The sequence below is a fragment of the Arvicanthis niloticus genome, chromosome 7, assembly GCF_011762505.2.
Source record: "Arvicanthis niloticus isolate mArvNil1 chromosome 7, mArvNil1.pat.X, whole genome shotgun sequence".
Classification (NCBI taxonomy): Eukaryota; Metazoa; Chordata; class Mammalia; order Rodentia; family Muridae; genus Arvicanthis; species Arvicanthis niloticus.
Window position 1 is genome coordinate 41,449,320 of NC_047664.1, and position 16,083 is coordinate 41,465,402.

Genomic DNA, 16,083 nt, shown 5'->3' on the forward strand with positions numbered 1-16,083 from the left:
GTGGCCAGCATTTCATACATGTAAGTCCAGTCAGGGTTGCCAGAGGCTGATATCAGCTGAGAAACATCCTATGTCCTGATAATCTTAGCAGGCATACTTTTGCAAACAAAACAGACTAATCCAAGGGTGACTGGTGGGATGCCCATTCCAAGTTTGCCAGTCCCGTTCATTTATATGAAGAAGGGATGCTCCAGACCCAAGCAGCAGAGATGCCATGTATTTAGTCTTTTTTTTTTTTTTTAATGTGCACGAGTGTTGTGTTTGCTTTCATCGTGTGCACATCTGGTGCCCTCAGTACTGGAATTACAGGTAATTGTGAGCCTCCACAGTGTTCCTGGGAATTGAACTGGTGTCCTCTGAAGAGGAGTCAGTGTTCGTAATCACTGAGCCATCTCTCCAACCCTGAGCCTATATTTAACGAATGGGCTGGGAAGCCTTTTTCTAGGTGTTATTAACTTGACAAGAGGTAGAAGAAACAGTTTTCAAAGATCCAGAGTTGGAAGAGGCCTGAAGGTAGCATTGCCAAGCAGTATAGGAGCGCCTATATTCCTTGTTTTTACAGACAGGATCTTACTCCCAGCCTACCCTAGAACTCACTATGCAGCTCAAGTTGGCTCCAAACTGGAGATCCTGCTGCTGCCTATTCCTCCTGAGTGCTGGGATTACAGGGAAGACTCACATCTGGCTTACAACTTTCATCTTTGAGGTGGCCAAAGAACTTTCATCTAATGTCTGGGTACTATGGAAGCCAGCAACTGCTTACATTAAGTAAGGCCACAAATCTCTACTTAGAAACCCGAAAGGCACCCACTAACTAGGATGTCAGGCACCTGGATGTTTTGGAAATAAGGTTCACAGGTAAGAATGCATGTTATCATCTGGGCCAGGACTTCTTCAGGTTTTAAGATTAGCTTTAAAATATTGAGACTCTCTCTAGTGTTTACCTCCTTTTCCTCAGCCTAGCTTATGGTTTTCTAATTAAATATATAAATAACATAATGTGTTACTTTGTAGCACATTTATGCCTTCTAGGATTTAAGAGTTTTACTGTACATATATTAAATCTCAGATTTAAAAGTTTCATAATTTGTCCTATTACTCTGTCTCAAGCATGCTTGAAAAACTTTTTGTACAGATATGTAAACAACTTTTTGTTGATATTTTTCAAGACAAGGTTTCTCTATGTAGTCCTGGCTGTTCTGGAACTTGCTCTGTGGACCAGGCTGGCCTCAAACTGCCTATCTTTGCCTCCTGAGTCCCAGTATTAAAGGCGTGTGTGTCACCAGTGCCTGGCGTGAACAACGTTTTAAGAAAAGAGCTATAGCTACAGACCACTGTGAGCTCTGGGTAGTGGTGGCGTATGCCTTTAACCCCAGCACTTGGGAGGCAAGAGGCAGGAGACTCTCTGAGTTCAAGGCCTGGTCTACAGTATCAGTTCCAGGAGGACAGCTGGGGCTACACAGGAAAAACCCTGTCTTGAAAACAAAAACTAAGTGGAAACTGACCATGCTCCTAACTGCCGAGCCATCTCTCCAATCCCTTATGTAAGCAATTGTTTCTGGTGTTTTTAAGACAGGGTGCTACTCTTTCGCACAGGTTGGCCTGGAACTCTATTTTCGCCTTCACTGACTGTCATAAAAAATATTAATAATTTCTAGTAGCACCCACTAGATTCTGAACAGTAAATGTAGGTCACTTGTCCCCTCAGCTTTTAAACTTAGCTGTTTGATTTGAACTATAAACCGAATGAAAAATTATGTCACCATACAACACAGAAGGCCCATGAAAAGCCAAAGAAGAGAATATATTACCGTGTGTATTTATTTATTAAGGGTTGCAACCCTGGCTGTCCTGGAACTATGTAGACCAGGCTGACCTCAAACTAAGAGATTTGCTTCATGAATACTGGGATTAAAGGTGTGTAACACCATACCTAGATACGTCATTTATTTACTGATATATGGTCTTGCTAGCTACCCAAGCTGACCTGGAATTTACTTTATAGCCCAGGCTACCCTGCTACTTGTGATCTTCCTGCCTCTGACTCCTGAGTGTTGGGATTGCAAATGTGTGCTACCTACCACGCTTGGCTGCATTACCGACTTCACCCTGACAGCAACAGACTCAGCTGAATACTTACTTGGGGCTACTACCTGGGAGAATCAATTTAGGGAATAGTAGTTTGTTGGTAAGGGACCTTCAAGTATTCTGTGTGCCCAAAAGTCAAATAAGAACTCCCCCCACCCCCCAACCCCACTGCTCCACGAGACTTGGGAAGAACCGCAGAGCTGTTTAAAACAGCATCAAGAAGGCTGGCTCTTCACCCAAACCTTCTGAAGAAGGAAGCTGCCTTTTCTTACACCACTACTAAAACCAAGAGTGACAGGCTAATTTTCAAACAAGCTATGGTAAATAATCTCCAGAAGAAAATCTCTCCCAAAGAAAATTTAACATTTTAATTAATGTGTTATAAATAGAACACTGACAGCCATACATTAATATGCTTGCTTTAATAAGCTAAGCCTTCGAGTCATACTGTACAACTTGAGAACTCCCTGCAACAAAACGCTCAGTTTGCTATCTTGAGAAACTTACTTTTTCTTATTTCCTTTGGTTTACAATCCATGCTATGGAAAACTGAATATAATACTAAATCTGCCATCTATCCCAGATGCTCTATAGAAAACTGAACCACTGTTGGGTTTTAAGAATACAGCTTTAATTTCTTGGTCACTTTTGATCATATAAATATATAAATCTTAACAAGGTAACACTGTTCACTGTAATAAAGGCCATAAAAATAATAGCTCTGCCATATTGCACAGATAAATTAATTCAGTTGGCTTCCCCACCCCGCCTCCCGCCCCCAAGAGCTTTCGAATCAGAACTGGAAGACATAGGGTTCTACACTCTTGACAACGAATACTGACGAAGTCAAGTCGTTTACAGAAAATAAACTTTAACATTTACATCCCGGCATCATATACAGCAATTAACAGGATTTCTTAACACGCAGGACAAGAGTCTCACTGGAGTCTACGGTAGAGATGAGCGCTCAGAGTTGCGGTCTGTCACCGCAGCCCGGGAAGTGGTCCTCTGTCCGAAACAGGACTGGCGGCTCGTACACCGCGCGCTGGGGCCCGGTGGTCGCCGACTTGAAGAGAGAGGGAACGCTGATGGTATGCAGCAGCCTCCGGAAGGCTCGGGGAAAGGTCCCCAGCTCGGCTTCGGCCTTGGTGACCTGCTCTTCCATCCTGGCCACGCTGCTGCCGATCATCCTCACGAAGGCCTCTAGCTTGTCGATCCTGCCGTAGATGCGCCTCATCTCGGCGGCTTTGGCGTGGATCCGAGGCACGCCCTCGCTCACCACATGAGACGAGTCTCCGCGAATCATGTCCAGCATGCCCACGAACTCGTCCACCTTGGCCAGCAGGTCCTCCAGGCTGGCGTCCAGAGCCTCCACCTCGGGCCGCGGCCCCGTGGCAGGGAGCAAGCTGGAGGCGTAGCCCAAGGCGGCGCGGCGCAGCAGCGGCAGGTCGCGGCCCGGCGCGTCCTCGGGGCCGTCATCTTCCCACGGCCCGGACGCGCTGCTCTGGCTCTGCGATACGTGGCCGCTGTCCCCGCTCCACGCAGCGCCCAACGGCTCGGCGTCCTCAGTCGAGACCTCTCGAGACAGGGTTCCGACTGCAGGTCCTTCCTCCATGGCCCGCCTGGCCGCTTCCGGTGCTAAGCGATTGCGTCACGTTTTGAGAGCCCTGTTTCCGGCGCCTCCTAAATACGTCATGCCCCCTCCAACCAACCAACCAATCTTACTATCCACAGGCTCAGAGAGCCCAAAGGCTTCTATCTGGCTTGTCAGTGCGTTCATACTGTGTGCCGATAGAGTTTGCACATATTAATAATCCAAAGAGGGAGACAGACGATTAGATAATAGATTGAAAGATGGGTAGATGGACAGATAGCTACTAGATAGATGATAGATTAGACTAGTAGTGGCACATGCCTTGAGTCACAGCACTCAGGAGACAGAGGCAGACAAATCTCTGAAGTTCAAGGCCAGCCTGGCCAGTTTCAGGTCAGCCAGGGTCGTGTAGTGAGACCCTTTCTCAAACAAATAAACAAGCAGACAAATCAATAGATGACTGATTTATAGGTAGATCAATGGTAAATTGATAAATGATAGTGTAAGAGAAACACACTAAAGCAGAGCTAAGGATGTCCATAGAGACCTTTATGCATACCTTCGTAGCCAGGTTGCCTGTTTCTCCACCTGCCCTGTAGCCAGCTAAGGCTAAATCTCTATAGATGAAAGGATATTCCAAAGACCCGCCTAGGAATTGGGGAACTCCCGGTGTTTGCTCCCAAGAGTAGTACAAATTACTTCTCATTTTTATTATTAAAGGAAGCAAAATATGAGGTGACACTTACAATTCGTTTAAGCAAATACAAGTACAGGAAATATACCTGGTGCTATCATCTTTGGTCTTGTGAAAAGAGCCAAGAATATTCCCCCTATTTGTCTTTCCCACAGAGATAACGTGGACATGCCTTCAAGCGTATTCACTTATCACAGTGTATGCAACTCTTTCTTGAAGGCTACCTTGTGGGAAGAACATTCTATGTGCTTCCCTCTCCACAGTTCACAGTAAGTTCACAGCTTTCTTAGACTGGTCCCCACATCTATCCACTGTGTAGTACTGGCCAGCACCCATGTGAGGCTCCTGCCTGCCTCAATTCCTTTACCAGTGATAGCAAAATAAACTGTAAACAAAAGCAAGAACAGTAACACAAAAGTCATCCTAACAAGGGGTCATCTCGGCCTCCTTACAAAAGAAGTAATCCCTCCCAAGCATGGATTACAACAAGATGTTACCAGGAAAAAAAAACAAGAATAAAATTCTTAAAATTCTTAGAAACATCCAAGGTGGCATCTCCTAGACCCATGCAGTCTGGCAGGTCTCTAGGAAATGTAGGACCTTATTCTTTGACACTGTCACATAAAGACAGGTGTAAGGTAGAGATGACCTTGTCTTGATGGAATTTGTAGCGGCCACTTTGTCCAAATGGCCTGAACCCCATTATCAGGAAGTGTAAACCAGATCCCCAGAAGGAAAGAGCTGAGAAACAGTTGGGCTATTTACTATTGACACACTCATACACAGGTACCCACACACATCCCACAAAAGACTGGGTGGTGGAGTCAGTTGGAGTTTTGTTAGGTGTTAAATGCATCCTCTTCCTGGGTAGAGTTCATATGACCTTTTTCCCTACTGGGAATTAGGAATTAGAGAAGAAGAAAAACAACTTTGAGCATCAAAATAGAGAAAACTACAAGATACTTCATTACTTCATCATGTCAGTCTGTCTGGGTCAGCTGACTGGAACCTGAAACACATTGGGGAGGAACTTGCCATGGAGACAATGAATGTCAGCCTTTCATAGCCCAAGAGAAGAAGGAGGAGGAGGAGGAGGAGGAGGAGGAGGAGGAGGAGGAGGAGGAGGAGGAGGAGGAGGAGGAGGAGGAATTTTTTTCAAACATACATGGGTACTCTATCTGCATTTACACCTGCATTCCAGAAGAGGGCATCAGATCCCATTGTAGATGTTTGTGAGCCACCATGTCACTATGTGGTTTCTGGGAATTGAACTCAGGACCTCCAGAAGAACAAGCAGTGTTCTTAACAGCTAAGCCATCTCTCCAGCCCAGGAAGTAACATCATTCTTCTTCTTCCTCTTCCTCCTCCTCCTCCTCCTCCCTCCTCCTCCTCCTTCCTCCTCCTCCCTCTTCCTCCTCCTCCTCCCTCTTCCTCCTTCTCCTCCCTCTTCCTCCTCCTCCTCCCTCTTCCTCTTCCTCTTCCTCCCTCCTCCTCCTCCTCCTCCTCCTCCTCCTCCTCCTCCTCCTCCTCCTCCTCCTCCTCCTCTTCTTCTTCTTCTTCTTCTTCTTCTTCTTCTACTTCTTCAAGGCATACTTGCCTTTTAGAAACATCTGGAAGGGCTTAGTAACAGCTTCTCTCTGGCGTATTCTTGCCGATTCCTTTTTGCTACATTCACAATCTCCTCTGTTTTGCTTCTGTCTAGGTTTTCTTCCGTTTTCCAACACGCCATGCTTAGGCAGGCGTACTTCGGGGAACTGTCCTATTAGAACTGGCATTTATGTTCCATTGGGTGGTTTTCCAATCTTTCTTATGGTGACCTTGATACAGATATAGATCTCCAATGCATTTGGGTCTTCAAAGATAACTTATTCTCACTCTGATATGTTTTGAAGGGAGAAACATGGCCATGTATTTTGTGTTCATCTGTGTGACCTGATCATTTTCTGGCACCTTTCAGCCTGTGGGAAAAAAATGATCAGGTCACACAGGTAACATCAAAATAAACAGCTATGTTTCTCTCTTCAAAATGGTAATGAAGTTTAGATAGAGAATAAGAACTGTACATTACTGTCATAAAGTCTTCGCTGACAGAGGGGCTTCAGGGAAGAACGTCATGGATGGACAGAGATGTGGGAGAAAGGGGAGACAGTATCAGGATCCAAGCAGTATATCTGACAGGCATTCAAGGTCCAAACCAAACACGTGCTGAGTGTTCATTTGCCTTTGACTTAAAAGACTTCTCCAGAAAGCTGAATTTTGGTCAGAAGGTGGTGCATATCTTTAATCCCTGCACTTGGGAGTCAGAGGCAGGAGTTCCAGGAAAGCCAAGGCTACACAGAGAAACTCTGTTTCAAAAAAAAAAAAAAAAAAAAAAAAAAAAAAAAAAAAAAAAAAAAAAAAAAGAAGAAAGAAAGAAAGAAAAAAATTATTCCTCCAGTCCTCAAAATCAAGCAGAATGAACTTCATATAGTTTGTGAGGTTCCCAGAAAGTACTGTTGGGGAGAATGGCTTCAGGAGACATGACAATGCAGTGAGAACAAGCTTCAGGCTTTCCACCAACACCCAAGCCCTTCCCTTTCAACAGTGACATCTTCTTTGAATGATGAGATGCAATCCTATGTAAGGCACCAGCAAATGCAAGATGTGATTGGACAGAGGTGGACAGAAATGAAAGAGTGACTTCTCTGGGCCTTGAAGTTGGAAGGGAGAAACAGTGCCGGAATCCAAGGGGCAGGGAACAACAGCCTGAGTGGAAGCCCCTAGTTCCGGGCTGGGAAACAGTTGTTGGGTAGCAATTTACACAGGGGGACAATTTACTCTGGGGGACCAGGATGATGGAGGTATGCAGGGGTAGGAAGTCTTTATTGAGGAATTCGTTCATTGTCACAAGGCTGCACTCAGTGGGGTCTCTTCATTCTAGAGTTTTGCTTATAATCATAGCCAACTAGGCAAGCAGGTTTCATAGAACTGAAAAATATGATTTGATAAGAGTAAATACACACAAGGGCTGGAGAGATAGCTCAGTGGTTAAGAGTACTTGGCTGCTCTTCCAGGGGTCCTGAGTTCAATTCCCAGCAACCACATGGTGGCTCACAACTATCTGTAATGGGATCTGATGCCCTCTTCTGGAGTGCATGAAGACAGAACAGTCAGATACATAAAATACACAAATAAATGAATCTTTAAAAAAAAAAGAGTAAATACAAGCTCATGGGCTGGAGAAATGGCTCACTGGTTAAGAGCAGAGGACTGGGAAGGTCCAGGTGGCCTTTCCTGGCAACATCAGTCAAAAAAAAAAAAAAAACTGTAACCATCCACCCCAATGTAGGTGTGGTTTTTTTAGTCTATTTTATTTGGGTTCTGATATCTACCACTTTTCTCCACACCAATCCATTCCAACACTTGCTGGGTGTTCAGAGTCCAAGTGCAGTCCCCAGACATTTTTCAGGCTGATCCTTTAAGCACAAAACCATATCCGGGGTTGAATACTTCAGTTTACAAGAACAGTTAGCCAGAAGTGGAACTACAGGAGCCAAAAAAAGTTTAGTTCATTTAGGGACTTCCACAGAACCATGGACTTTGATGGATTAGGTCTTTGCTTTTGTTTTGGCAGGTGTTGCTGCCTATGTGCTGGGTTTCAAGGCTTCAATAATACTTTCATCATGGTGTCAAGTTGTGCTAAGGTCTGGGGCCCATTACAATGGTAATATAAAAGTAACTAAGCCATTCAGAGACCCTGTCTCAAAAATTAAAAATGTATATTGATTAAAAAAAAAAGACACCTGATTTTGCCTCTGGCCTCTAAACACACATACACAGACACATGTACATGCACATGCATACGTGCGTGCAAGCACACATGCAGATGTCATATGCACCATACACATGTATACATAGTAACAAGCATATACATATTTTAAAAGCTGATGACATAGGGGCTGGAGAGATAGCTTTGTGGTTAAGAGCACTTACTGCCCTTGTAGAGGATCTGGGTTCAGTTCCGCATACCCACATCATATGGCTCATAACTGTCTATCACTATGGTTCTAAAGGATTTTATCCTCTTTTCTGGCTTCCAAAGGCACCAGGTATGAATATAGTGTATAGATATACATGCAGGCAAAACACTCAAGTAGAGATAATAAAAATAAATCTTAAAAACATTTGTCTGTGTATAAGTGTTTTGTCTGCATGTTTGTCTGTACCCCATGTGGATGCCTAGAGTTTGCAGAGGTCAGAGAGAGTGTTGGATCCGTGGAGTTGTGAGCCATCACGTAGGTGCTGAGAGTCAAACCTCAGCTCTCTGCAAGAAGAAGTGCTCTTGACCACCAAGCAGTCTTTACAGCTCCCAAATAAATCCTAAAACAAACAAACAAAAAAGCTGAGCACATAAGCAGGCAGTCACACATGTGTATACTATAAACAGATGTGCATATCTCCCATGACTCGATGATAATATATATGCAAGTGTGTGAATAACATTCTTATATAGTTACTTTTAATTTTTTCAGCATCCCAGACATCATCCTAACCTTATTTGCTTTGAGAGCTTTAAGTCTTCTGAGTCATCTTTTAAAAATATGTATATGCATGTATGCCTGCCATGTGTGTGAAGATCACCGCGGAGGCCAGAAGAGGGTAATGGATCTCCTAGAACTGGAATCACAGGAGGCTATGAGCCACCTGAAATGGGTGCTGAGAAGCAAACCAGAGTCCTCTGGAAGAACAGCAAGTGGGCTGATCCTTTAAGCACAACACCATATCTTAACCACTTAGCCTTAACCACTGGGCCATGTCTCCAGCCCTTTCTGATATCAATCTTTTTTTTAAAAATTCACTTTACATCCCTCTCACTGCCCCTCCCAGTCACTCTCTCCCACACTCCCTCCCCATTCCCCCTTTCTCCTCTGAGAGGGTGGGGGACCCTTGGATATCCCCACTACCACCCTGGCACTTCAAGTTTCTGGGAGGCTAGGCGCCTCTTCTCCCACTGAGGCAGCCCAGCTAGTAGAACATGTCCCATGTAAGGCAACAGCTTTGGGGATAACCTGGGTTCCAGATGTTTGGGACCCACATGAAGACCAAGTTGCACATCTGCTACATATGAGCAGGAAGGCCTAGGTCCAGCACGTGTATGTTTTTTTGGTTGGTGATTCAGATGCTGAGAGCCCCAAGGGTCCAGGTTAGTTGACACTGTTAGTCTTCCTATCCCCTTCGGGGCTCATAATCCTCCTATTCTTTCATAAGAGTCCCCAGACTTCATCCACTTCTTGGCTGTGGGTGTCTGCATCTGACTGAGTCGGTCACTGGGTGGAGCCTCTCAGAGGACAACATGCTCCTGTGTGCAAGCATGAAAGATGAGGTGAGGAGGTGGGGGCATCTCCAGGATGAGACCTAGGATAAGGAAGGTACCCAAGAATGAATGGGGGGTGACCTTAGCTGTGACTCACTACATTGGGGATATGGAAGCTGAAAAGGCCACCTCCTTTAACTAGGCAGGAACCCCAGCAGTAGAGACACCAACCCACCCACAAAACTTTCAACCCAAAATTATCCTGTCTACAGAAATGCAGGCATGGAGGATGGAGCAGAAACTGAAAGAATGGCCAACCAATAACTGGCCCAACTTAAGACCCATCCCACGGAAAGCACCAATCCCTAACACTATTAATGGTACTCTGATATCATTCCTTTTATTATTATTATTTTTTATTTATTTATTTTTTTATTTATTATATACAGTGCATGTATGCCCACAAGCCAGAAGAGGGCACCAGATCTCATTATAGATGGCTGTGAGCCACCATGTGGTTGCTGGGAATTGAACTCAGGACCTTTGGAAGAACAGCCAGTGCTCTTAACCTCTGAGCCATATCTCCAGCCCTCTGATATCATTCTTAACCTTGGCTTCTGAGGCAGAGCATTGTAGTGAGACTCTGTCATAGCCTTTGCTTGATGAAATGGATTTTAGAGACTTGCATGGTTTCATATGTATTTTATTTGGCACATCTTCATTTCTTAAGTGATCATATATCAGTAGAAACTAGGCTACTGCCAAGTCACCTTGACACTGTCATGGCTTCGTCAGCAGCTCTAGCAGCTATTAGTCTGTCCTGTAGGTATCTGTCATTCCAAAACTCCTCCTTTTCTGAAATCTGAGATTTCATGCTGTCTTCCAAAAGGCTCAGCAGGTTCCACTCCCTTCAGCTGCACTGGCTGGTGGTGACCACTGAGTACTGTGTCTTCTGAAAACCTTTGGAGCTGGCTGTTCATGTGACTGGTCACACCAGTTTTCAAATCTGCCAGAATCTTCCCAATCCACTGTAATCCAATACCACTGCCATCTTCTCTTCTCTCTCTATTCTTTTTTTTTTTTTTTTTTTTAAGATTCATTCATTCATTCATTTAATGTAGATGAATGCTGTATCTGCATGTACACCTGCAAGCCAGAAGAGGGCATCAGATCACACTATAGATGGTTGTGAGCCACCACGTTGTTGCTGGGGGTTGAACTCAGGTCCTCTGGAAGAGTAAACAGAGCTCTTAACCACTGAGCCATTTCTCCAGCCCCATTTATTCTTCTTACTAATACTTAAAATGTGATTTTTAAAAAAAATCATCTGGCTTTTCTCTGTAGATTATTAGCCTCTGGGGAAAGACTTGGTTACTGCTGAATTCTCCAAACTTAGACCAGTGTTGACATGGCTGACACATAGTTAGTGCTACATACTCAGGACAATCAAGTGCCAATAAGGCATGAATTGTGTGTGTGTGTGTGTGTGTGTGTGTGTGTGTGTGTGACACAGGTATGTATCTATATGTAAATATGTGTACATATGAACATATGTGTGGAGGACAGAGATTAACATTAGGTGTCTTTATCATTTTCCATCTAATTTTAATTTTTTTCATTGCATATTTATTTGTATGTATGTGTATTATGTGTGTAGTGTGTATGTATGTATGTATGTATGTATGTAGTCTTTTGTATATCAAGGGACAAGTGTAGAGATCAGAAGACAACTTGTCCAATTAGTTCTCTCTGTGTATCATGTGGGTCCCAGGGATCTAACTCAGGACCTCAGGCTTGGTGCCACGTACATTTGTCCACTAAGCTACCTAACCAGCCTCTCCTCACTTCCTGAGATACAGTCTGTTCCTGAACCTGAACCTAAGCTTACTGATTGGCTAGGCTGGGTGGCCAGCAAGCTCCAGGGACCTGCTGTCTCCACCCTACAGTGGCAGTATCACATGTATGTGCCACTGTGTCCAGTTTTTGAAAACTTTTTAAAACTGTCTGCTACCAATGCAAAGATTTCAACTGAGGTTCCTGAGCCAGAGACTTTGGGTTGCTCTTGACAATTCCCCTGCTCAGCACGTCCTGGCTCCAATCTGTCACTGAGGCATATAGAGTCTGTCTGTACCTTGGATTCATCAGCTTGTTTTCACCTAGCCTAAGTATCTAGCATTTAACTATCTAGCAGGCTCTCAGCTTCCCATGTTACTCCAATCCTGTCAGTAGATCAGCTTGAGTGCTGGGGGTTTTCATTCCCCTGCTGGCTCTTAGATTTTTTTTTTCCTTTTGGCGCATACCTTTAATCCCAGCACTTGGGAGTGAGAGTCAGATGGATCTCTGTGTGTTGGGGATAATCTTGTCTACATCGACACAGCAAGGGCTACATAATGATACCTTGTGTCAAAATAAATCATTGTGTTAGATGCTTGTATTTGCTCATCCCATTAGAATCCAGAGGGCTACTTTAAACTGCGAGGTTTAAATAGACAAACACAGATACAAAAGACCTCACTTTGTTCTGAATGATGTAAAGGATACTTGTTTGCAGCATGAGAGTGGCAGGAGGAGGAGGAAGGGGCAGGATGACCTCCAGCGTTAGATGAGTCAGAGGTTTTACTCTTCCCATTTGCTGACTTGAGGGCTCACGCATTAATAAGTGGTACACTTGAGTAATGATTGGTTTTAATTGTCAACTTGACATTATCTTAAATCACCAGGGAAGAGAGTCTCAGGATTGTCTAGATCGAGTTGGCCTATGAGGGATTGTCCTGATTACATTAATTGAAGTGGATAGATTTGCCACCTGTGGGAAGCTCCATTCCCTAGGCAGATAGCCCTGGACTATATGAGAACAGAGAAATCGAGCTGGGTATATGCAAACATGCACTAATTCATTGGTTTCTGCTCTTGACTGTGGATTTGATATGGCTAGCTGCTTCTCACTCTTACCACCTTTATTTCCTCATCATAATGGACTGTTCCTGGAACTGTGAGCCAAATAAACCCTTTGACTCTCTAATTGATTTGTCATGTTATTTTATCACAGCAACAAGAAACAAAACTAATACAATCTTCAAATGTAAAATACAGGAAAAAGACAGACCAGCTGTATGTACCCCTTTCTCACACATGGTCATGTCTAAGGTATTCTGATGAGAGGTTGTAAGGCTTAGCATCCAGATCAGGGCCCAGAGTCCAAATGGGTTGTAGAGGAATTCCCATCAGTGTCAGATCCCCATGATCAAGGTGGGGAGAGTATCCCTAGTGGTAACATTGTAAGCCGCGTAGAGAGCTTATAGTACAGGACAGAAATCTTCCCTGGGAAATCAGCCCAGGCTGAGGGAGGAGCCAGTTCTCAGAGGTATTCTAGGTGTCAAACTTAGTAGAGCAAGGACAGCATCATGGTGCTGCTTGAACCAGGAAGACCAGGGTAATAACTGAAGAGGGCAGACTTGGAAATGACCATGTGGAAGATAAGGAAGGAATCTTTTAAGGGGAAGATTAAGGGCCCAGAGTCTTGAGTAGAGTGAAGGACAAAGGGGAGTTATCATGTAGAATGAACCCTGTGATATTGCTTAGGATGGAGGGCTCAGTGCTAAGTTTTTGGAATTCAATATATGTGAGGAATATAGAAGTTTGCTTGTGGATAGAAACTTATGTATATACCTACAAATGTCCCTTGCTTCTGTCCACTGAGAGGGACCAGGAACAAACCTACCTCTAAGATCTTGGCTTTTAGATACCATATTTCACTAAAGGGACTCAGGACTGCTTAGAGAAAAGGCCTGTTCTGGAGACAGGGCAAGGAAAGCATGTCAAAGAATGTTGGGCACAGGTAAGAGCATAGAAATGACAGCTTAAGTGGCCATCTACTGGTTAGCTTAGTGACAATTTGATAATCAAAATAACAATAATAACATAATAGTGCCTTAGTGTTTCATTGTTCTTAAGAGACACCACGACCAAGGAAATTTTTATAAAGGAAACCATTTAATTGGAGCTGGCTTATAGTTTCGGAAGTTCAGTCCATTATCGTCATGGCAGGAAGCATGACAGCATACATGCAGACATGGTGTTAGAGGAGCCAAAAGTTCTACATCTTTATCTGCAGGTAGCAGAAGGGAACTGTCTTCTGCAGGCAGCCAGGAGGAGGCTTTGATTCCACACTGGGCAGGGCATGAGCATAGGAGACCTCAAACCCTGCCTACACAGTGACACACTTCTTCCAAGAAAGCCACACCCACTCCAATAAGTCCACACCTCCTAATAGTGCCACTTCCTATGGTCAAATATTGAAACACATGAATCTATGGGGGCCGAATCTATTCAAGCCCCCATAAATAGTAACAGACTACAGCCCACAAGTAAAACAGGAGACCAGTAGTTTATACCAACAGCAATGTGTGAAATGCATGAGTGCCCCACAGTACTTGAGACCACAGAGGAGAAAAGAGTAACCATGTTGCAAAGCCTTTGATCTGGAGGTTGGAGTCTCTTTCTTCTATTTTTGTCTCAGTTACTTTGTTGTTGTTTGGTAAAGTATCCTGACAAAAGCAACTTAAGGGAGAAAGGTTTTATTTTCACTCACAGTTTAAGAGGTATGAGTCTATCATGGTGGGAAAGATTGCCAACATGTAGGCATGGTGCTGGAGCAGTACCTGAGCGCTTACATTTCGAAGAAAGAGGGGGAAGAGGGAGGGAGAAGGGAGAAGGGAGAAGGGAGAGGGAGAAGGGAGAGGGAGAAGGGAGAGGGAGAAGGGAGAGGGAGAAGGGAGAAGGGAGGAGGGAAGAGGGAGGAGGGAGGAGGGAGGAGGGAGAGGGAGAGGGAGGAAAGGGAGAGGGAGAGGGAGGAAAGGGAGAGGGAGAGGGAGAGGGAGAGGGAGAAGGAGGAGAGGGAGAGGGATATATCAATACTTCAACACTGCCCACCGCCCACATATTTCCAACAAAGCCACACCTACTAATTATTTTCAAACAATTCCACCAACTGGGGAACAAGCATTGAAATATATGAAACTATGGTATGTGTGTGTGTATTGCGGGGAGGGTCCTTCTCATTCAGACTACCACACTTACTTAGCACTATTGGTGTGGCTCAGTTAAGTACTGACCTGACATACATGAAGCCTGAGTCCTGTCCCCAGTATCACATAAAGTAGGTGTGACAGAGCACACCTGTAACCCCAGCACTCTAGGTGGAGGCTAGAGAACCAGAAGCTCAAGCTTGTTCTCAGATACATAGAGTTTGAGGCCAGTCAGGTATACTTATGTCCCTGTCCCAAGAGGAAGAGGAGGGAGAGGAGGGAGAGGAGGGAGAGGAGGGAGAGGAGGAAGAGGAGGAAGAGGAGGAAGAGGAGGATGGCCCTGTGTCTTGACAAGGAGAGAGGGTAGGAGTTGCCAGGCCCAGTCAGAGAGGCCAGAGAAGGATGCTAGCAGAGGTGACACACTGCAGTTTCTATGCAACATCCCTCTAGGGCTTAGTTGGAAAGTATAGAAGCCCCCCTCAGTGACCCAGTTCCAGAAGACTTCTCCAAGAGCTAGTTCAGCTGAAGCCTCCTGCATCCTGTTGCAATACCTATACAACCTTTGCATGGCCTGCCTCTCTGAATCAATTGCTGAATCCCATACCCAGGGTGAGGGCAGAGTCTGGGGGAGCCAGGTGAGGTGACCTCACCTCAGGCCTGAGTAAGGCTCCACTGTGAAGGAGGGCCCTGACACTTGCAGCAGCTTCTGAGCTTTCACCTCCTCCCAAAATTAACAGGCGGAGAGGCTGCCACCCACAGCATGGCCGCTGACTTGTTAAGCAGCATGAGAAAAGAACAATCTCTGCTCTGCTCTGCTCTGCTCTGGTGCGTCCTTTAGGTCCCAGCATGTCACGTTGACATTGTAAGATTTTCACCACCCCAGGACACATTCCAGGTGAATGTGAATCAAGCCTCAAACAATAGGCCGAAACTAATAATAATAATAACAGGGCCCTTTCCCTAACCTAAATAGTTAAAGTTTGCCAGCAGGTTTGGGCCCATCTAATTAGTTACAGAGGAGGGGGAGTTACAAGACAAAGGCCTGTTAAGAACATCCCAGAAACTGACTGGCCAAGGGAGGAACTACACCCTGCCTCCATGGTACGGCCTGCTAGTGTTCAAAAAAAAAAAAAAAAAAAAGTAAAACAACCAATCCTGTGCACCGTGAGTCGCTTTTTCCCCACCCCGCCCATATATAAGCCCTATATATGACCCCTGAGCCACGGGGTCAGTCCCTCTATTCCCTATGTGAGATATGGGGATATGGGCTGGCCCAGAGCTCTGATATAATAAACCACCTCATGTACTTTACAGCAAGATGGTCTCTCGTGTGTCCTTTGGGTGCGTGCTATCCTGTGACTTAAGTGGACCTCCCTTCTGGGGAGTC

At 44.9% G+C, this 16,083-nt stretch overlaps 1 protein-coding gene across 1 annotated transcript; it reads right to left on the bottom strand.

Annotated features, from left to right (window-relative positions):
- Window positions 1-2,697: 2,697 nt before the first annotated feature.
- On the bottom strand, window positions 2,698-3,740 carry Bloc1s4 (biogenesis of lysosomal organelles complex 1 subunit 4). The gene has a single exon (XM_034508827.2). It carries the CDS (start codon window positions 3,701-3,703, stop codon window positions 3,056-3,058), a length of 648 nt encoding a protein of 215 aa, XP_034364718.1. The 5' UTR covers window positions 3,704-3,740; the 3' UTR covers window positions 2,698-3,055.
- Window positions 3,741-16,083: the final 12,343 nt, after the last annotated feature.

Coding starts and splice junctions, on each gene's coding strand:
- Bloc1s4 (XM_034508827.2), bottom strand. CDS start 3,703: ATGGAGGAAGGACCTGCAGTCGGAACCCTGTCTCGAGAGGTCTCGACT.